General features: G+C 38.6%; 1 protein-coding gene across 2 annotated transcripts in view; it reads left to right on the top strand.

The window, feature by feature from the left end:
* FGF14 (fibroblast growth factor 14) overlaps positions 1-23,510 on the top strand; it is a 620,232-nt gene that overhangs the window by 428,625 nt on the left and 168,097 nt on the right. The window contains exon 1 of one of the 2 annotated variants that reach the window (XM_043582621.1): positions 15,721-15,961. The exons of the other annotated variant lie outside the window; for it this stretch is intronic. Within the exon in view, the coding sequence (XP_043438556.1) occupies positions 15,769-15,961 (193 nt within the window). The 5' untranslated portion in view covers positions 15,721-15,768. Of the gene's footprint in view, positions 1-15,720; positions 15,962-23,510 lie in introns of those variants that run through there. 2 annotated transcript variants of the gene reach the window in all.

Raw genomic sequence — 23,510 nt, 5'->3', positions numbered from 1 at the left:
GCTTTAGATACCACAAAAATAGAAGATGCTCTCACATTGAAAGGATTTATAAGTTTGTATGAAATTTAGAAGAATAATCTAATCATATGATGGCTGTCCACAGCTTGTTCCTCAGCTCAACGTAAAGGTTTTCTTCTTTATGTATGTGTTGTCCTCCTATTTATTCTAAACAAACATCTCTGTTAAAAATGTTAGCCTTTTATGATTATGAAGGTAGCACAGGCTCCTTGTGAAAAGCTGGGGAGGAAGTACAAAGAATAAAAATCAATAAATAGTGCTAACCCACCACACATTGATAAACATTTCAGTCTATTTTTATGTGTGTTTATATATGTGTTGAGCGACACATATCACACATATATCCTATGTTGTGCACATTTTAACTCCAACGACCCTGCCGCTCAGATTAACAGGAAAGTATGGGGAAAGCACAGGGTGAATATAGCAAGAGGACATGAAAATACACAGTAAATTCATGGGTCATGTTACAAATCTATATGGAAGAGCATTTCTCTGTGACTCAGTCTATAATATTTATTTGTTCAGCTGGTTCTACAGCTGGTGGAAATTTCTCCAAATGACGGATGACTCCCAATTTGGCCACCAGCTGAGGTTCTTTGTACCCCTCTCCCAACACAGACTAGATGGTTAGGGTGCACAGAGCTTTTTCACCTGCCTTCACACATTAAGGTGTCTTAACTTGACATTTCCTTCATTTGACATCTTTTCTCTGGAATCCCTATGTCCCCTTCATCCATCTGGTGAATAACTCCCATATTTTAATGTTTGTTTACTTTTGAGATTGAGAGAGACAGAGACAGACAGAGAAAGACAGAGAGATATGGAGACACAGAATCTGAAGCAGGCTCCAGGCTCTGAGCTGTCAGCACAGATCCCAACATAGGGCTTGAACTCATCACCTGCGAGATCATGACCTGAGCTGAAGCCACTCAACCCAATGAACCACCCAGGAGCCCCTCCCATACTTTAAAACTCAGCTTGAAGTGTTACTGTTTTCAGGAGACCCTTCCTGGCCCACACAGGTAGAATTGACTTTTCTCTCCACTCTTCTTGCAAAGACCTTACACACAGCATCTGTAACACTTGGTCTCACACACATATGCAGCCATCTTCCCCTATATTCTGAGCTGCTCGAGTGTAGATGCACTTTTTACTAATATCTAGAATACAGGGTCAAGCATAGTGGTGGAAAATTAGTACTCAATAGATTTGTTAATTGAGTGAATTAATGAATGGATGCACAAATGTAGATTGATCGTGTAAACAAATATATATTTTTATAAAAATTATCTCTTTTAAGAATATATTGACCTACAGGAGCTTATGTGCAAATGTCAAATAACAGTGCATTGACCCTTGAACGACATGAGTTCAAAGTACATGGGTCCACCTATAAGTCGATTTTTTTTGATACATACAATACAGAACTGTAAATGTATTTCTTCTTTACGGTGTTACTAATAACATTTTCTTTCCTCCAGCTTATGCTATTATAAGAATACAGTATATAATACATATGACATACAAAGTGTGTGTTAATTGACTGTGTTATCGGTAAGGCTTCCCATCAATAATAGGCTATTAGCAAAGTTTGGGGAGAGTCAAAATTAAACACAGATTTTTGTCTGTGTGCGGAGTTAACAGCCATTACCCCCATGCTGTGCAAGGATCAACTGTAATCCATAGACAACTCAGGTTATTTAAGAATCACGTGAGGATCTAGACAGAAAAAAGTAATGGTCTGTTTCTTAGCAAGAAGGGAGAGAGGCTAGTTGTGTTCCAGAAGTGCAAGGGAGACAGTGTGGTGGGTACTTTTCTCCAGTGAAGCCAAGCTCTTGGAAGAAGTAGCAGGGTGCAAAGAAAGGCCCTTGCATAAGACATCAGGAGCCATGGCGTCCAGGCCAGTTAGCTTCCTAATTAACTCTTATTTAACTTACTAAATTAATTAATTTCCTTTGGCCTGAGTTTATTGATTAGTAAAATGGGGTTATTAAATTCAATCATCTCTAGTGTTACTCCTTATTCTAACTTTTAAAGATGGAAAAGAGGGATATAACCTAACAAATTAAGATTTTAGTTCAAATCCATAAATAATCAGCACTGAGAAACAGGATGTAATTCTGATGCACATATAGTGATTTTCCATGTCTGTTGAGATTAGCAAAAATTCAGAGATCTGAGGACGTCTCCATGCCTCATTCTTCTTTTCGTGCTCCAAGAGTAAGAGTAGCTTCCTTTAGAGAAGATATTGTTTTTAGAAAGTTTCCATGTCACCTGCCATGAGATGGTGGGAGTGGGGAAATGAGAGCAAAAGCCTAGAACCCAAGGCTATTCCTTTCTTATTCTCTTCCTCCCTTTGACTAACACTGATCCAGCACCTGTGTTGTGTGGGCATGTTCGAGGCTCTGAAGTCAGGAACTCTGCATTGGGATGGCTGGGAGTGCTAAGGATCCAAGAGATCATCCCTGGAGGTTGAAAAGCTTGGAGTCGGTGGGCAGAAACTTTTGTTTTTCCTATTGAAGTATATTTGACACACAGTGTTATGGTAGTTTCAAGTGCAGAGCACAGTAATTTGACAAGTTTAAATGCTATGCTGTGCCCACAAGTGTAGCCACCATCTGTCTCCAGACAACGCTATCACAGTACCCTTCACTAGATTCTCTACCTTTTATCCCCATGATCAGGGGGCATGAATTCACTGAGGGAAGGTCAAATGCCCCTTTCAAAGGGGCACTTTACAGTCATGAAACAAAAGCTACAACAAATGTCAGAGAATGAGGATACCTGGTTTATTTCTGCCAAAGCATACCTAAAAAGCAGAAAGCAGCATTTGAATATCTGTCTGACTCTTTCAGTAAGGCACCAAGGGCTAAAATGGAAATTTTGTAGTATAAACATTGTTAAATTGCTGTCTCCTGTCTATAGTCCAAGATGTCTGGCACGAACTAAGCTGTGACTTTTCCTGCTACAACGAAATCTCTTGAGAGGATCTCTAAGCCTATTTTATGGAGGAATGAGCACTGGCCTGTGAGTGTGGCCTGAGCTGTCTTCTCCTTAGCCCAGCTGACTGCATCCAGGGAAAAAATAATTGTTTGAACGGTTCATCCCTGCCCATCGGGGAGAGATCCATTTGCTGATATGTCTTGGTGTTGCCAATTAGGCATAAAAATATGAAACCTGCAAAGCAGTGTATCTACTGGTTTTGACGCACAGCCAAAAACTTCTTGCAACCATTGCGCACCTCATCTCTGGAAACCAGTTTCAAAGCTCAGAGAGACTCACAGAAAAGGCAACAGGGATGAAGGAGCAGGCAGAGAGAAATTTAGAGACCAGGGCCCAAAACTTTGCTTATGCAAAATTCTCCATTGTGTTCTGCCTGAGTTCTTTTTCTGAGATTCCTTTTTCCCTGTCCACATCAAGCTCAGGGAAATATTTGATTGCTTTAAAAATCTTTGACTTGAAGGTTACCTTTCGTTTGTAGTTAGTGTCAAATATACAGTTAAAGCAAATTCTTACCTAAGGAGCCAGTCTAAATTTCTACAAGGAAACAGCAATTATCTATTACCCCTACAGCCACATACAAATGAAAATGGAATAGGGAAAAAAAAGGCTTTCAGAATCTATTTCCTTCATTTGGTGATAGCCTTAGGCTCCAAACCTCATCCTGCAGAGCATCACATGTCTGGCCTTAGTTTTATTCAGCTCAATTCCATGGCCCTAAATCTCATGAAAGTCTTGACTTAAACTCAAGAAATTAAATTTTTCATGGATTTATGTGGGACTCAGAAAATGCATCCTCATAACCCACAGGGGAGCACAGTGGCTCTGTTTCAACAACATTTTTTTTTTCCCTGAGAGATGCAATAATTAAAGTAATAAGAAATTCAGGTAAGCAGGTGGTATCAGAGAGGCATGGCCAATGACAAGACATCATCCTGAGCAGGGAATAAAGCAACTGAGATACAGAAGCAGACGGTAGTCAGAGATTCAATCAAGCAAACAGTTGATATTAAGTGTATATATATATATAACATATATATTCATATATATGAAATATATATGAATATATATGAAATATATATGAAATATATATGAAATATATATGAAATATATATGTATATATATGAAATATATATGTATATATGTATATATATGTATATATGTGTGTGTGTGTATATATATATATATATATATATATATATATATATATATGTCTTTACAGGACTGTAATTTAAAATCTGTCATTCTGGAGCAGTTATCCTGTCTGTGGTACTGGGGCTGGGTGGGTGATTGTCAAGTGGTAGGCAGGGCTCTATTTCCATGTGCTTTAGACACAGGGTAGGTTTTGTAGACTGAATAATAGCCCCCAAATGTGTCTAAGTCCTAATTTATGTAACTGGTGGTTATGCTAATTTATATAGTAAAAGGGACTTTGCAATGTTGTTAAACTAAAGATTTTGAGACAGATTATCCCAAATCACCTGGGTGGGCCCAATGTCATCTTCGTGAGAGGGAGGCAGGGGAATCAGAATCAATAGTAGGAGACGTGACAGCAGAAACAAGGAAGGACTGTGAACAGTGGAATTAAGTTCACCTCTAGAAAACAAAACAAAAAAAAAAGCCAGCAGTCAGACTCTTTTCTCAGAGCTTCCATAAGGAACCAGTTCTGTAGACATCTTAAACCCAATGAGACTGATTAAAGACTTCCTAACTCTAGACCTGGGAGAGAATAAATGTGTGTTGTTTTGAGTAACTGACTTTATGGTAATTTGTTACGGAAACAATAGGAAACGTATAGGTTATTGAGGAAGATTCAAGGGAATAATTTAAGGATCTAAATTTTTAGTTCTTACATACTAAATAGGACGAGGCTCAAGAATATGGCATCGATTTGTAACATTTTGTAGGTGCATTGTACTTTGGAAATTATTTTCACATGTGTCATCTTAGGAGGTAGATTATAAGATCAGAAGAGGATTCATGTAAACTTTTCTAGAAACCTAAGGCTTAAGATGTTTAGCTAGACTTTCTAAAACTCTGAACACTAAGATGAGAACTGGTCCCAGAGTTCAGAACATGTACAGCAAAACTTAGAAGAAAGTGATTTCTGAGTTGTAAGAGGTTTTTGCCGGTGTTTAGAGTATGGTAGTTTCTGATGGACTTACAGTTCATATGATTAAAGTGTATGCTTTGAGGGGCGCCTGGGTGGCTCAGTCGATTAAGTGGCCGACTTCAGCTCAGGTCATGATCTCACAGTTCATGTTTGGGCCCCTTCAGGCTCTGTGCTGAAAGCTCAGAGCCTGGAGCCTTCTTTGAATTCTGTGTCTTCCTCTCTCTCTGCCCCTCCCCTGCTTGTGCTCTGTCTCTCTCTCTCTCAAAAATAAAATAAAAACATTTTTTTAAAAAGTTAAAATGTATGCTTTGATACACTGGCTTTTACTCAATTATGTCTTCTCAGTCACTAACCTGTGCCAAAAATAGGGTAGCAAATTTTCATGTAATGATTTAAAAAAAAAAAAAAACAGAAAAAAATACACTTAAAAGTTTTCATGTTGGGATCAGAGTTGGTTTTTATTTACCATTTGTTTTTATGTTGCAATTATTTCTCAATGAGCATGTATAACTTTTATAGTCAGAAAACCTATTAATGGGTATTATGTGCCCATTCTGTTATATTATTATTACTATTATTATTGCCTCCTTCTACACTTGTGGTTCTTATTCTTGCTTTAGACGAGGTCTCCTTAAGAACTGGATGAACACTGGGGCTCCTGGGTGGCTCAGTCGGTTAAGTGTCCAACTTCAGCTCGGGTCATGATCTCGCCATTCGTGAATTCGAGCCCTGCATCAGGTTCTGTGCTGACAGCTCAGAGCCTGGAGCCTGCTTCGGATTCTGTGTCTCCCTCTATCTCTGCCCCTACCCGCCCCCCTCTCTTTCTCTCAAAAATAAATAAACATTAAAAATATTTTTTTTTTAATTTTTTTTTTCAACGTTTATTTATTTTTGGGACAGAGAGAGACAGAGCATGAACGGGGGATGGGCAGAGAGAGAGGGAGACACAGAATCAGAAACAGGCTCCAGGCTCTGAGCCATCAGCCCAGAGCCCGACGCGGGGCTCGAACTCACGGACCGCAAGATCGTGACCTGGCTGAAGTCGGACGCTTAACCGACTGCGCCACCCAGGCGCCCCTAAAAATATTTTTAAAAAAGAATTGGATGAACACTGTGAGACAGTGGGCACAAAGTCCACTTGCATACCATCATTTTCCTTTTAGTATAAATTCAGAGGAATCACAGATAATACAAAATCCATGCATGAAACTGCTGAAAGTCCTCAGATCCCATATGAGTCCCCATTACTAGACTTGGTGCTGTGACAGAGCTCTACTTACGCTGTCAATAGCTGAGTGCTGGGTGGACATAGTGTGGTAGAAAAAGCAGGAGCTTAAGATCTGACTCCTCCATTTCCTACCGGCTTAAACACAGGACTCATTTAACACGTCAGGGGCTTACCTTCCTCTTCTACTAAATGGAGATCGGGATACCTACTTCAATACATGGTAAAGCTCTTCACAGACTATACTGCAAATATTATTTCGGTGTTTTAAGAATTGAGAGAGATGTAGTCTTAATTTACATTTAAAGGATTATGACTAAAATCTATAAATATATCCTTAATTTCCACTCAACCATTATCAAAAATAATTCAAAAGTAAATTTAGAGAGATATTGCCCACTCTTAACGTGGTAATGAAACTAGTTTTCTAAGAGTCTTGAAGTTGATTCTTAGAGTTTGCAAGTCATTTTCCTTTGGAAAATAATTGCTTCATAATTCTTTTTGCCAGAGTGAGGAATCGAGTTATGTGTTTTTGAACACATGCTTGTGTGCATGTGTGTGTACATGTATACATGTGTGTGCAGACACACATGCTTATGTATGTGTTTAGCCTGTATATACTAAATACAAAGAACAAAATCAGTCTAGAGCAATTAATTGCTGTCAAAGTGGCCATTCTAAGAATCATTGCACAGATATTGTTTACCATGTCAACTATAGGTAAGATTATATATATGTGCACACAGAATCTTTGCACTGAGATTATAAATTCATGTTTATTTCTCAATTTTTTGGACATATTTTTTTCTTTTAAGATATTTGTCTTTTAAAAAAACTAACCGATACATTACTAAAATTAGTGTTATTATCATCTCCCACTACTTATTTAGAGTAAGGAAAAATATGTCCATATTCACAACTCTGAAATGAATGCTATGCACATTTTGGGTTTAATTTAATGTAGAAGGCTGGAAGCCACTGAGAACATTTTTCCAATGTATTAGTCAGATTTAAAAAAATACGCTAGATTTGTAAAGTTAAACCATCTGCTAGTATCAATCTGGTATTGCTTCTATAGGAAAGAATGTTCACAAGTTTTTGGTACCAATAGTTTTCACTTTTTCTTTATTGAATCAAAATATTAAGTGACAATAAAATTCCTTCCAGGTTTTTTTAGAAGATGAAAATCTGTTGCTTACTAGAGATAAATGTATCCAGCAAAATGCATCAGTAAGATTGTTCTAACATTAATGCAATCAGTTATTTCTTGAAAATTAATTTAAGATACTTTAATAACCACTTAGATTATTCTTTGAATCTAAAATAAAAGTCAATAATACTGTCACAGAAAAAAATATGATTTTGAATTTGAACTTTAATTAGTGGGTAGGTATTCAATCTTAATTAACTAGCTGGAAATGTGTCCCAAGTGCATCTTAACATTACTTTTTGATGTTCTTCCGAATGAGTAAAAAAGGAAGAGGGACATCAGTATTGACTATATTATCAGAATTATCTTATACATTTTCAAATAGAACCCATTTATCCAGAAAAAAAGGATAAAAACATAGATGCCAATATATCCTTTTTAAATCCACTTTAGCTCATCTCAAATTATTTTGCAATAATTTATTTGTGAAAAAATGTTGGGTCCTCATATTTTAATCCTTAATTTAGGAGATATTTAAAATGTCCACAAGTGATTGACTCACAAGGGAAACCATATGACAAAATGGAATGTGTCACTCACTGTATACAGATGATCAAATAAGTAAACAGGAAATATTTGGAGAATATTTTCCACCCTACCTATCCCTCCAATTCAGACACACTGAGAAAAAAAGAAATTACAAGAAGAACAACAACAATAAAACCAAAGATGTTTTAGACTACAGGTGCTCTGAAGCACAGTCTGTTTTAAACAGAAGATGTGTGATGTCTAAGCAAAATATGGAATACAACAGGGTTATAAGAGTACAATTCTCATTTATAGAGTTATATGGTGCCATTATACCATACGTCACTGATTATAAAATGCAAATACACTATATGTATAAACATCTCTGAAACTGGTATACATCTTATCATGTATGGCATGGTATATTTCAGTAAAGCTCTGTCTTTTATTGTCATATTTAAAATAATAATGCATCCTAAAATCAATGGTTTTGCAGATTTGATGGATTTGGTTAAGTTGGAACAGTGGCTGTAGCAATGGCAGAAACAAAAGTAAAACAAAAAATTTACTTCATGAAAAATAGCATCTAATATAGATATCAAGGTCACAAAATATATTCTTTGGCCTTTTCTGTTTATTTAAAGTTGAAACAAACTCGAAAATTATGTACCGTTTTTTAAGTAAACCATTGGAACATAAGCAGCCTATGCAACAAAGTCACCTAGAGCTTAGCAAAAACTTGGAAGTCAGGAGGAAAAAGCACCATTGCTAATGAAATTAATATTAATAAGACTAATTTTCTTGTTTATTTTCTTGTTTATATACTTTCCTCCATTAAAATTCATTTACTTTTATATTTACAGATACTTCTTTTTTTTTTTTAATTTTTTTTCAACGTTTATTTATTTTTGGGACAAAGAGAGACAGAGCATGAACGGGGGAGGGGCAGAGAGAGAGGGAGACACAGAATCGGAAACAGGCTCCAGGCTCTGAGCCATCAGCCCAGAGCCCGACGCGGGGCTCGAACTCACGGACCGCGAGATCGTGACCTGGCTGAAGTCGGACGCTTAACCGACTGTGCCACCCAGGCGCCCCTATATTTACAGATACTTCTGATAAATACATCCATAAATGTTTCTAATTTACAATGGATTACATGTATCAAGTTTGAAAAGGTGCATATTGTCAACTGGCAATGTGAAAGTGAGGAAGGAAATTGGGTATGGGAGGATGAGTCACAAAGATCAGTAGCACATTCTTATTTAAGGCTGAGTAATATTCCATTGTGTATATATACCACATCGTCTTTATCTATTCCTCTCTGGATGGGCACTTGGGTTGCTTCCATATATTAGCTATTGTAAATAATGCTGAAATAAAAACAGGAGTGCATATATTTTTTCAAATTAGTGTGTTTGTCATTTGGGGTAACATAGCTGGATCTAGAGGGTAATATGCCAACTGAAATAAGTCAGTCAGAGAAAGAAAAATACCATATGATTTCACTCATATGTGGAATTTAAGAAAAAAAAAACAAAGAAAAAAGAAAGACACACAAAAAAACAGACTCTTAAACATAGGGAACAAAATGGTGGCTGCCAGAAAGGAGGTGGGTGGAAGGATAAGTGAAATCGATGAAGGGGATGAAGAGTATACTTACTGTGATTTACAGAATTGTTAAATCACTATATTGTACACCTGAAAGATAACACTCTATGTTAATAATACTGGATTAAAAAAAAGATCACTAGAACAGTTCTCTCCAGTTCAAGTAGAATCAGTCTCATATCTTTCAGTAAAGCACAAGGGTATCCCTGTTAGAATTCAGAATTCAAACTACATGTCATCATAGATTGAGTCTAAGTCATCAAGCAAAAGCTAAAGTACTCACGGTGTATCCTTTTTATGGTGTTGAGATTATGTGTAATCCAGATAGAATTGTAGATACCTTGGTGCTTAAAGAGATCAAGTACCACAGAGTAATTCATCCCTGACAGCCTAGGATAAGCATGATTCCTATTCCTCTTATTTGGTAATACCTATCTATGTATCCAACTCCTTAATTCTTTCAATAAACAAATATTTACTGAGTGCCTACTCTGGTACCATCTTAAGCGCTAGATAATGTGACAGTAGACAAAAGAAACAAAATATGTTCCTTCATATATTTCAAAGTAACAAGACAGTCCAAATTAACAAGGAAATATATAGAATTTTAAAAAGGTATAAATGCTGTGTAGGCCATAAAACGGAGAAAGGAAGAGATGGACTGTGTTATTTTACATAGATTTGTAAGAGAAGAGCTCATGTGAAAAGATACTATGTGAGCAAAGAATTGAGGGGGTTGAAAAAGTCAGATGGAAGAAAAAGTATAAAAGTCCTGCTATAGGATAGGAGCATGCCAGGTGGTGTGAGGAACAGGAACTGGTGAATGAAGAAAGTGAAGAAGAAATTATGTCAGGGAACAAGTGAAGGCAGATGTGGAAACAAATCATATGGGATATTGTAGGCACCATGAGGTCTTTGGTTTCTGTTGAGGTGTAAGATTTTGAACAACAATGTGATAAAATCTTACTTATATTTTCAACACTTTGGCCACAGTGTTGAGGGCATATCAAAGAAGAGCAAAAGTGGATCCTAGGAGACCAGTTAGGTTGCTTTTATAATAATCCAAAAGATGATGGTGGTAGGTAGTAGTGGAGACAGTGGTAGGAAAGGAGAAGTGACGATATTTTGAATGTATTTTGAAAATAGACTGACTAGATTTTTCTGAGCAATTACATATGGCATATGAAAGAAAGAAATTATATTGGTATGATGCCAACATTTTTGACTTGTGGAACAAGAAGAATGGAGTTGTCATTCCACAGATAGGGAAGATTGGAGAAGAACACGTTTGAGAAGGAAGACTAAGAGTTTAATCTTGGCCTCATTAAGCATGAGATGCCTGTGAGACCTCTTATTAAAGATGGAAAAAGTGAAGAAGGGAGTGATGAAGAGTTATTACCAGTAGCTACTATATGTTGACTTTCCTGTGTGACAGGCACACTCTAAGTGTCTTACATAATGTTGCCATTGAATTCTCATAATAACCTTATTGTGTTATTATGACAGAAGAGGGAAGTGACACTTAGAGAGGCTTAAATGAGTTGCTCAAGGACACACAGTCAAGCCTATGATTGCCTTATTCCAACTGTGATTTTAGCAACTGTTTCATATTATATTCTAGGTAGAGGGAACAATGTATGCAATGTAGAGAGGTCAAAGGGAGCATGAGATCTTCAGGAGACCTCCAATCACAGGGAAGATATTTGAATAATTACCTTCTCATGAATGACTGCTTCATAATTCTTTCCAGCTTTGGAATTGTGTTCTCATAGCCACACATTAATCTCTATGAGGACGGGAAATGATTTTATTATCAGTATTCATTGGGTGGGGAAATAGCTTTATAGGGCCAAGTTCACAAATTTGGTCAATTACACACTAAGATTTGAACTCACACTTCTCTCTCCAAAACATATATATATATATATATATATATATATATATATACACACACATACAGTATATATATATATATATATATATATATATATACACACACACACACACACATACACTGAATACTTTAAATCTTATTATGAACCCATTTAGGACATGAAGAAATACAATCGAAAATACATATAATTTTATATTGAAAAAAGCATGGAAATTGGAAAATAATTTACAAGATAGGAATGAGTGATCTGGAAAATAATAATGATAAAAAGAGTTATCATTTTTGAGCACCTTAACAGTGTCAGACACTGTACTAGGATCTTTACATTCATTTACTAACTTTGATCTCACAAGAGTTTAAAAGGAGATTCTATTATCATTTCAATTTTCGAGATGAAGAAACTGAGGCTGAGAGAGACTAAGGCAACATACTAGAGGTCATTATACAGCCGGGAAGTAGCAGAGTTAGGAAATGAACCAAGACTGTGAAATCAGACTTTAGACTCCTGACAGCCTGGTCAGAAGCCACTCTACCTAGAAGGTACTTTTGTTTGTTTTTACAAAGTCAAAGGTGAAATTAATAACTCGGGGGTGGGGGGGAGGGTGGTTCTCATGAATGAGAAATCATTTCCTGAATTAGAGCAAGATATGAATTTGTATTCACCCTCCCAGAAAGGGTTTTCACCCTAGCTTTGCACACACTTTTATCACAGCTTAAAACAGCAGATGGCTCTCTTGCGTTTTCTTTCCCTTACCTCCTAGATCTGTAAACAACTAAACAGCGTTTTGGGGAGGTAAAAGAAAAACACAGGGATTAAGCTAAAGGACCTTGATTATCCCAATGTTGCCTCCACCCCAAGCTCCCTTAAAACAGGAAACCACACACACACACACACACACACACACACACACACACACAAGGCTTGTGAAATTCACAGTCTGCGTAGACGCCCTGAGTCTGAGGACCCTGCGGTCCCCCACGCTTGCCAGGGCGGAAAGCATCAGGAAAGAAAGAGTATTTCTCGTTATCAAAGAGCTGAAAGGCTTGATGGTACGAGGAGTGTTATTAATGTTAGTGGAAGCTGTGAGGATTAATTTCCTTTCCACCTTGAAAAAAAAAAAAAAAGGTGGAAAGCTGCTTTTAAGAGAGGAGAGTATCAGAGATTCTCCTAGCCAGCCAGCGCTCCTCACTCAAGGGAACTTGCTTTTGCTAAGAGAGCTACCCCAGGGCCGGGTCAGGATCTCTGTCCGCGGTGCTGAATCGCAGCCTTATCCGGAGGGTACTGAACAGTGAAAGGAGGGGTCTGAAGGAGCCAAAAAACCGACCTCCCAATTAATTACCCAATCCAAAGAGCTGTGGAAAAGACTGCATTATAAGAAAATGCCTGGAAAGGAAATCATTAACACAGATATAATAAGAAGAAGCTTAATCTTAATCTGTCCAAATTAATATAGCAGACACATATGTCATAGGGTAAAAAAACCTTTCAAGGCAAACTAGATTATGTTGTACTAGATGTAAGAGGTCACTGTACTTAACGTTTTGCTTCTTTGAAAAACTCACCACTTAAATATGTTTATTTTAATTGTAAAGTCATTTGGAAAGTCCAATCTATAAGGTCTGAAATGTCCAAATGACCTTTCTTCAATAATGTAAGGCAGGAGTACCTACTCTTTATGTTCACTGGTATTTATTTCAGTGAATTTTTAAGAAGACACACTTAAATAGCCATTCTTTGCAGAATGACCCTTCCTTTTTTAGCAGGAACATGGCAAAACAACATAAATACACACTTAGTGAAAATATAAGAATGCAGACACTAAAACGGAAAACAAAGTGGTAGAGACAGAGCAAAATAGTTAAAACACCTCTTTACTTTTACTATCTCATGGGTTATTACGGTTTACAAATTTCTGGCAAAATTACTTCTGCTTATTCCTTTTAATAATTGTGGTTGTTTTGTAGATATAACACAGCAAGGTTTTGAAAATGAGCTTACAGAGTACGTTCTTAAATGTTAAATATAATATACATCATCCTAAAGCCAATGATAATTGCATTGGACCCAAATCTACACACTTCCTTTAAATTTTCTTCCACCAAAGAAACTTACTAGTTAATGTGGAGTAAATGCAATGAGTAACAGATGAGAACTAATTGCTTACATGGAGAGGTTGTGGATAAGTTCTATAGAGCAGAAGGTGTCTAGTCTGTAATCAACCCTCGGATGAGCTTCTCCCACTTGCCTGGTTGCAAGTCTTTGTGGGACTTAACTGCCTATTCCTGAGACAAAGAGAACGTGTGTGTTGGTCCAGAACTGTTCCTAGGACTGCTTCCAGAGTGTGCCTCTCCTCTCTCCAGCTCTAAACAGTCACCACCGAAGTGATATGTTAAAAGTCTCTTGATTACCAGATGAATCTTCTTTCTTCCATCCTTCCTAACACTGGATTGTGAGAAGTCTAGTTTTTGCATTTCTTTTCTTTACCTTCCTGTAATGACAAAGCCAAACAGCTTAAAGGGAAGAGGAAAGGTACTAAACCACAGGAGCAAATTCTACACTTGGCTCTGTCACTCCGAGTGTATCCTAGAAACCACAGATCTGTATTCATCCAAGCATGAAGTGTTTCTCTCTCAACCTTCCTTCCTAGGGTGCCCTCCACTTGCTCCCTTCCTCTTGGACCTTTATATTTTCAGTTATCTAAGACAGAACACCGCCAGGACACAGACAGGAAGTCAAGGGGAGGAGGCAGCAGCTGTTGTATTTGAATTTCAGACACAGTTCATATGGCTTCGCTCCCTGACAGAGCTTCTCTACCCGGGGACGCCAAAGACAACAGCTCAAATTGGAGTGTTCCTCAGTCTGGCTGCTTTTTGTTGTCCCTGGAATACTGTGGCACCGTCCCCCACCCTTAATATTTCTGCGGTGACTTCTTCAGTGTGCTATCGGGCAATTATCCTCTCCAGCTGCTGCTTTGTAGCAGCTACAGCGGCTGGCTGGCATATCTGAGTGCTAGAGAGCAAATTTGGGAAAGGGGTCTTTCCATACGTACAACCTTAGCATAGCTTCTCACCTTCCCCACCCCCCTCCTTTTTGCTCGGTGTTATGGTCTCAAAATGACAGCAAGAGGGAGAGTCCAGCAAGTTTGGGTAGACTGGATAAGGAGTGGAGGCGCCTCCCTCCTCGGGACACACTCTCCTCCCTGCTTCCTCCCCCTCCTTCCTGGGGTGGAGGGGTTTCGGTGCTGAAGGGATTAGCAGGGAGGGCGGAAACCACCTCGCCCTCCAACCGCAGCCCAGAGTTTCTGGGGACCAGGAGACACGTTAAGATTCAGAAGCCCTGGCCAAGCCGCGGAAGCGTCGGAAACCTGCGAGTTTCATCTAAGAAAAAGCGCACCGATATTCCTTCAACCCCACCTGCTCTGGCTCAGCCTCTTAGCACCCCACTCCCTGGAATCCATTTTAGCTTTCTATTATTATTATTATTATTATTATTATTATTATTATTTTAAATCATTACTATATATATTTTTCTTTCTGAAGAAAGACATAGGAGGGGAACGGGAGGGAGGTGTAGTGGGGTGGGAACGAAGCGCTTTGATTAGAGATCTCCGGGGAGAAGATTGCTCTCCCCAGATGCTGATTTCCAAAGCACTTGACAATCACCGGCAGAGCCCGAGAGCGGGCGGCGGCGGCGGCACCGGCGGCACCGGCCGGGGGGCAGCGCAAGCCCGGCGCTGAGTCCTGCCTAGCCTGCCCTAGACGGACGCACGCGCCGAGACCCGGCCGGGACCTGCCCTCCATCCCGTGCCCTGGAAGAAGGCAGCGGGCTCTACCTCCAGCCCGGGAGGGGGGCGAGGCAAGAAGGCAGTGCGAGTGGCAGTGGCGGCCCCCGAGAGGGCTCCGGCGGCGCGCGGTGAGAGGCGGTGCCCGCAGCCCCGGCCCCACTCCCGGCTCCGACGCGGCCGGGAGGCGGCCGACACGACCTCGGCTCCCGGGGCTCGCCCCGCCGCGTCCCGGGAGCACCTGCGCGCCCGGCCCGGCGCTCCGCGGAGAGGGCGATGGGTCCGAGTCGGGACTGAGCGCCCCTACCCCTCTCCCCAGCCCCTCGGGCCTCTTCCCCCCGCCTCGTCCAGGGCGAGCCGCCGTCTGCGCCGCCCTTTCCCTCTCCCGTGTCCCCAGCTCCCCTTCCCTCGGTCCCCTCCCTCCCCGGACCCATTCCCGGGGCCACCATGGCCGCGGCCATCGCCAGCGGCTTGATCCGCCAGAAGCGGCAGGCGCGGGAGCAGCACTGGGACCGGCCGTCTGCCAGCAGGAGGCGGAGCAGCCCCAGCAAGAACCGCGGGCTCTGCAACGGCAACCTGGTGGATATCTTCTCCAAAGTGCGCATCTTCGGCCTCAAGAAGCGCAGGTTGCGGCGCCAAGGTCTGTGTGGGTCACTGTTGGGAGGTGCGCCCCCGGATCTCTCCCATCTCCCCACCTGCCTGGGGCCTCTTCGGGCTCCCCCTTCCCTCCCTCCGTCTCTCAGTGCCCCACACCCCCTAAGTCCCCTTCCGAGCGCTCCGAGCGCCTTCCGCCTGCCCGTGGGAGCTGGGAACCTGCTCTCAGGCAACCTGTAGCCACTGAAAACCCCGCCAGGAGCCGGCAAGTTGGCCCGCTCTTCGCCGGCTGCCTCTTGCTCCCCGAGTCTCATGTGGGCTGGCTTCCAGGGAAAATCTTTCTACTCTGGGGGGCTTGGCTTCCCCCGGAGATATAGCGTGTGAGTCTAGAATGCTAGGGAAAGATCTCCGCAGCATCTCGGGGTCTCGCTGGCTGCTTCCAGTCTGATCCGAGGGGTCATGAATTTGTGTGTCTGGCCTCACTTGGCCTCCCAGCTCTCCTGGAAACATCCTAGGGTCCCAGACCTTGGCGAAATGTGGCGATCTCCACCGCGCCCTCCGCAGGGGCCGGTGTCTGAGAAGTGAGTAGAGGGTGTGTGTGAACTAAGGGCTGGTTCAATTGAGATTTACCCAAACGCTGCTAAGCGGGCAGCACTGAGCGCGCTGAAGCCTGAGGTCACATCTTGGGATGCGGAGAGGGGCGCAGCGTGAGGAAGAATGAGCCCGAATTGGGGAGGGGGGTTGGCGAGGTACACACATACCTAACATGTTTCAGTTTAAATTCAAGGACTCACGAATTACATGAGGCAAAACAAGCAGTTACTACATACAGATGACTAGAATAGTTGCCTTACTATACATCTTTTTTTTTTTTTTTTTTTTTTTTTTTTTCCGAGAAACAACTAGTGCCCAGCATGACCTGCTTTTGCTGCTGTAAAATGTCAGGGTCTGAGAAGGCAACTTAGGAGCCGGAGCCCCGCGGCTTTTGTTCATCTCTGCTTGCTTCCACATCCAGTTGCTAAGGGCGATTGTTTTGAGACTATGTGGGGTGTTCTGTGGGAGAAATGGGGCTTGCTTGCTTTTCATAACTAAGGGGGCTTGGCAGGAAACATCGAAGAATATATTTACATTAATAGGAGTATATGTTTGCCCAGCACGTTATATTCTTGGTGCCCAGCTGTATTTGTTTTAAATACCCTGTTGTTCCAAACACAGGGGACAGAAGCATATGTTTTACATGTGTATCCATGTGAGTGTGTGTGTTCTACACATTTGCAAATTTATGACCAAAAGTTTCAATGCTTGTTTGTTTTTCTTTCTTTTTTTTTTTTTTAAGGCCATAGATTTATGGTTTTAAAGGACAAGAGCTTATCATGACATTGGAAATTGGAGATTATTTGCTCTTAGAATCAAACTTAAAAGGCAAACATTGGAGGAAAATTAGAATGGCAGTTCTAAGGGAGATAAAATTATACAGATATAATACCTAATTGCATAAATATAATATGACTTAATGAAGTATTTGGGGACCATATTTTCAAATGAGTGTAAAAGCTATTAAGAAAAATGGGTTTTAATTTTCCACTTTAGCCTAGAGCCTTATCCAGCAAACCTTTGTATTATAAGAGCAACTCAGTTGTTCTAAACATTGTTGATCCATGAAGGGTCACATTATCATGACTTAGAGTGTTTGCTTTCCCCCCCTTTTTAAATCAGATTATGTTTTAGAACAGTTTTCACCAGGTAGAGCTCCAAATATGCCATCTACTTGAAGTAAATAAACCTATTCTCTTCTAAATAAGATTGCTCTGATATAAACAATGATTAAAACTTACTGTGTCTTCTTTAAATATACAACCAGCAGACAATTTTATAAATATGGACAATACATGGTTTGTCATAGTAATGAAGGAGGGTGTGCTTTACGCTTCTGTGTTATAAGATGGGGATATACTTTTTTTCCAGGTATGGGAAGATATCTGAGTTTCCTAATGGTCTGTTATACCATTTCAACCCTGACTGCTCTCTTGGTATTCATGAGTTCAAAATGATATGCGTGCATCAATGATCTGTAAGAAAAACATATTTGAGGTCACTTTTGCTCTCTTATTTTCCATGGGAAAATGGAACAGAAGATAGGCTAAAAAGAAATGTGATCAAGACCTTTCCTTTTATTCTCTTTATATTTCTCATATATAAAGAAATATATTCTCTTGTGAAGAAAAATATAGATATATTCCTGGAACATCAAACATTAATTTGTTATTACTAATTTAAGCAAAATCAATATTAAAACTTTATATTATATAAATTATATATTGATATATAATTATATGATTTTATATTACATATAACCATAACTATATATGTGTATGTGTGTGTGTGTGTGTATATATATATATGTGTATATATATATACATATATATATATTTGTTTCATTATTTAATTAAATGATCTTTAAGAAAATATTTTTAAGCAAAGTTACCTTTACCTCCAAACTCACTCTTTGAGTAAGAATTGCCCTCAGGAAATTTTAAAAATCTGATTTGTTCATTTAAAGATACCACTTTTAGGTACAACAATTTCATATATCTTCATACTGAAATGTCATTGATCTGACAAAGAGTTATTGAATCTTCTTAATATGTCAGGTTCTGTTCTAGGTGTTCTGTATAGAGCAATGAGTAGAACAAATGAAGTCCCTTCCATCATGGAGGTTACAAATACGGGGTAGAAAGTCATTGCATATGGAAAGGAACAAATTAATAAGAAATTAGGAAACTGAATGTCCTATAAAGAACAAAGAGGGCTGAGGTGGAGGCTTCAGGGGCAAGGGAGGTGGAGAGAAACTTGATTAGATCAAGTATGCAGGGTGGGCCACACTGAGAACTCCAGGTTGAGAGCTGACATCTGAGAAGAACAATGGAAGCCACTGAGTTGAGGCTTCGAGAGAAGCAGAGGAGGTATAGACACTAAGTACACTGTCATCTTGTATTGTAGGCCATTTTGGCTGAAGTTTACATTTCGACAGGTAAATTCAAATATGTTTGACATGTTGGCAAACAGAATAAAAAATTGCTCCACATTTTGTGTTTTGAGAAGAGTAATAGACATATATATCTTAAATGTAGGGCCTTTTTTCCCTTTTCATGCTTTTTAAATTAGGAATTTATTTAATATAATGATATGGCTTATATTTACTTATGTGTTTTTATTTTAGCTCTATCCCCCACTCTGATCATCTCCCCCCCCCACGCGCCCCCCCACCATGGAAGGGTCATTTTTGTACCAATTGAGTACCTGTTGTACCATTTTGTCCTCTTGTAAAGGACAGGAATTTACAAGATGGCTTTGGTGATTGTGTGGGAACCCTGAGTACCCCACCTTTCCAAATCTATCTCTCTACCTTCCTTACCTCCATAGACTCCAAACACCTTTCAAAGTTCCCAAAATTAGCCACATGCTTTCAAATCCCTGTTCTTTTGTTTGTGCTTTACTCTGTGTATAGAATCGTCTGTCTTCTATTTTCACCTGTTGAAATTGTCTCCATTTCTTAAAGCTTAGAGAAAATGCCATCACCTCTAAGAAGTCTTCCCTCATTGTGGTGAAGTAAGAATACTCCTCTTGTGGCATTTTATACCTCACTGCCATTGTTTATGCCTGAAAATAATTAATTGTGCCACATCCCAAGATGTGATTGATTGTCATTCAGAGCAAAGTCTGTGTTTTCTGCACTTTCATAGACTCTCAAATCTTGATTGAGTGTCTGCCATGTCCTAGGTACTTGGCATTGCCCTTGAATTGAAGTGAAATAAGGAAGGTACCAGATCCAAAGATAAAAGAATGTCACTGAACCACAGTGCTCTAAATAGACCATTTTAAAAGTATATATTTTCAAGTATATATTTCACATTCTCTCTCCCTCTCTTCTCTCTCTCTCTCTCTCTCTCTATATATATATATATACATATATATTATATATATATATATACACATGTATACATGTATATACACGTATACACACACACACACACACACAACTTATCTCCTTTTTTAAGGGACTAGGGTGATTACATATTTGTGAGTTATTCTCAAAAATCCAAGAATATGACCAACCTCACTTTAAGGCTTAACTAATTTATGAAAATAGACATTTATGATATCTATTAATTTAGCTAAAGAAAGAAGAGGACACAAGGAAACCAATAATTTATAAATAGTTTTGTTTAGAATCTTAACTTTTTTTTAATTGAAAGTGAAAATTCAAATAGAAACTACAAGCAATGATATATAATGAACACTTTATCCTAAAAGTTCTATATTTTTGTTTTTAATTTTTAAACCAAAACAAGAAACTTTATTCTTGTAAGGCAATACGCTTTCAAATTTTTTTAGTGTGGCTAATACAATTGTTTCTTGAAATCTACTTTTTTTTTGGCTACCGTCATAGGAGCCATGGTATCATGTGTCATGTATAGTTTAATCAGTAGTTGTGTGGGTTTCTTACTAACACATTTTACCTAAAATAAATTACAGTATGTCTTAAGAAACAAGAAGTGAAAAGGAGCTACTTAAAATTTGTTTTCAAGTTATTCTGTAATGTAAAAAGCAGAAATATTTGTACACCTACATCAACAAACCTGCTTTGCTCTAGTGGGATAGTGAAACCCATCAGTTATAAAAGTGGTCTTCTTACCAAATGTTATGTAAGGGAAGGTGTGACCACCTTCTCAGGAAATAATCAATAGCAAAGAGTAATCAATCAAAAGACCATTGTTCTTTGTGCTACTGCTTCAGAGCCATTACCCCGTGAAAGTACAGACCACCTGCTTACGTCGGCTGTTTAGGTCAAAATAAAACAAAAGAATATTTCCCCCCCTATGTATCATCCTTCTTTTCTTTGGGAAGTGTATTTTTTTAGTTTTGTAAGGCCATGTACATGGGAATCTTCCTACTTGTCTTTTGATAATACCTGTTGCTAACGTGTTGACAATCAGAATTTTATTATTTGTTAGCTGCATTAAGGTAAGACAAAATCATAGTTTTTTTTCTAAATTGAGACGTCTAATTTTTTAACAAGGATATTTTGTCAAATGTAGAGTTTTCTCTACATTTCCTAAATGAGAGATCTTATGGGAATATTGCTGAATTGATAAACAAAACAATGTTTGAGAATTTTTAAAAAGTTGACCTTGCTTGCTTATGCATTTCTCTTAATTGTTGTAATTTCAACCTTGCACATTTTCACTAGGTGTCTGAAAATGGTCAATACCATAGTGGTGCAATAAATTAAGAAATGATGCAGTGAGTGAAGTGTAAGATAGCATAGTAGCTTAGGTAAGATGTGAGTAAGTTTAGGTAAGATGATTTGCTTTGGGTTGAGTTAGATTCATAGATTGAGTTTACGTGTATTGAGAAAATAACACTGTTTAGTAGTGAAGAAACGCTTTGACATTTTGTAATAAAAGATTTCAGGAGCACCAGTCCCCCTAAATTCCCCACCAGGTTACCATTATTAATTACCGGTTTCACTTTACATTTCAAATTACTAGAATTATTAGTGTAGTTCTACGTTTAGCCCACAAATTTTATTATTTTCATAATAATTTTAGTCTATATAATGTTGCCATAAGAAAACTGTTTTCAGGTAGACATGAACCTCTCCTCCCCTCTCTTCAGTGTAAAATGATGTCTTTTAGATTTTATTTGCTTAGCTTCAAAATAATGGCAGGAATTCAAAGGAAAAGGTAGATGACATTTTTCAGTCTGATTAATCTATTTAGTTTTGTGAATCTAGGTTTCTTTCTAGGTATATTTTGTATTAATTTCTCCCCCAATAGTGAGAAACTTTAGCCAAAACAGACTATGATATTTCAATAACAAAAATTTGTATATGATGTTTTAAATGTTGTCACTAGCATTCAAGTGGAAAAACACAAAAACAAAAGCATAATGGTAAACTCAAACATATAAAAGGTAATTTTAGCAAGATTGATGCAATTTAAAGTCAATCACAGTGTGTTAGCATGACTAGAAACAACTAATTTAGAAATTTTACCTATAAAGATTCCAATGTTCATTTTAAGAAACTCAGATTATGTGGCTATGTTACTATTTAGTGTTTACTGGAAGGATAGCAGTAGGGAGTGGTAGTAGGAATCTAGACACCTTATCAAAACATTTTATGATAGTTATTACTTTGTCATTCAGCCAAAGACTCTTTTCATAAAGCTGTATTGTGTGAAATATTTTTGTGTGTGTTTCAACCTTCACTCTCATGGTTCCTGGCTATCAGGTTTAATGGGGACCCTTATGGTATGACAGGATCATATGTAGGATGGCGTATAGCCACTTAAAAGTCAGTGTCTTACCGGTGCCTGGCATATAAATAACATTGCACAAGAATTCATTGAATGAATGAAAAATTGTATTATTTCTCAGGATATACATGTAACATAGAGTGACTGTTGAAATCACTGCCCACATAGCAATGGTTATCATTGACTGGACATTTATTAATACATTTATCACCTGCCTGTATGGCACTCTGTGTCAGGCACTCTCACACTGAGTACTATCTCATCCTTACAACAAATCTATATGGTAGGTACATTACATTATCTATCCATTGATACCCTAAATTACCTATTAATGGATGATACACTAATACTATCTACCCATCCATTTTATAAATGAGGAATCTGAAACAAACAAAAAATGTTTGAGTAAATTGCCCAAGTTCATATATCTTCAAAGAGTGGAGCTAAGATTGAAACCCAGGTTGCCAGGCTGACACCAGAGTCCCTGCTCCTAACAAATCCCAGTTCTCAATTGTCACATATTTTATTTCTTATCTCAATTAGGTGAGATACTTCACCATTTTGCAGCACAAAGGAAACTGAGGCTCAAGGAATTTGCATTTTGCCAAAAGACTTAACACCGAGCAAAGAACACAAACAGATTTCAAAAACAAATCTGCCTGTCCCTAAATCCTCTATTCTCCCCCTACTTTACCCTTCCCATTCTTCATAATGTTGTGAACTCATAATTAATGAAAGACACCTAACTTTAAGGCATGTAGTAGACATTCAATGTATATATCTGTTGATTGGATTCAAGGAATAGTATATTATTAACTTTTTAAAATTGAGGGTGTAAGAAAGCTTGCCTGGAAGTGGAGACATTTGTGGGTTTTGGCAATTTTGCCATGATGTTTTTAACATAGGGATGTAGCTTTGATTTCCCAACAAGTGTTTGGATGAGACACTCGTTGATGTTGTCTCCTTGGTGAATTATAACATTGACCTGAACCTCTGAAAAGGATTAATTTGGAGTGCTTTCATTAGCATATAATGAATTTCATGTTAAGTCTTTCATTAATTTTTCATTAATTTTCCTAGATTATATATTTTAGACATTTCTCATTTCTAATGAGATGTTTATTGGTTACATTCCTTATTGGTCTCATTGTACATGATAAACTAAAGCAAACCACTAACGTTACAGAGTCACAAATTAATCATGAAAATTTCAGACTGTTAGAAACCTAGATACTGTGTGTTGTATGCTGCTTTTGAATTAACACAATGGTTCAT

Source organism: Prionailurus bengalensis, chromosome A1 (assembly GCF_016509475.1).
Source record: "Prionailurus bengalensis isolate Pbe53 chromosome A1, Fcat_Pben_1.1_paternal_pri, whole genome shotgun sequence".
In the NCBI taxonomy this organism is placed as follows: domain Eukaryota; kingdom Metazoa; phylum Chordata; class Mammalia; order Carnivora; family Felidae; genus Prionailurus; species Prionailurus bengalensis.
This window is presented reverse-complemented; position numbering and strand designations above follow the sequence as displayed.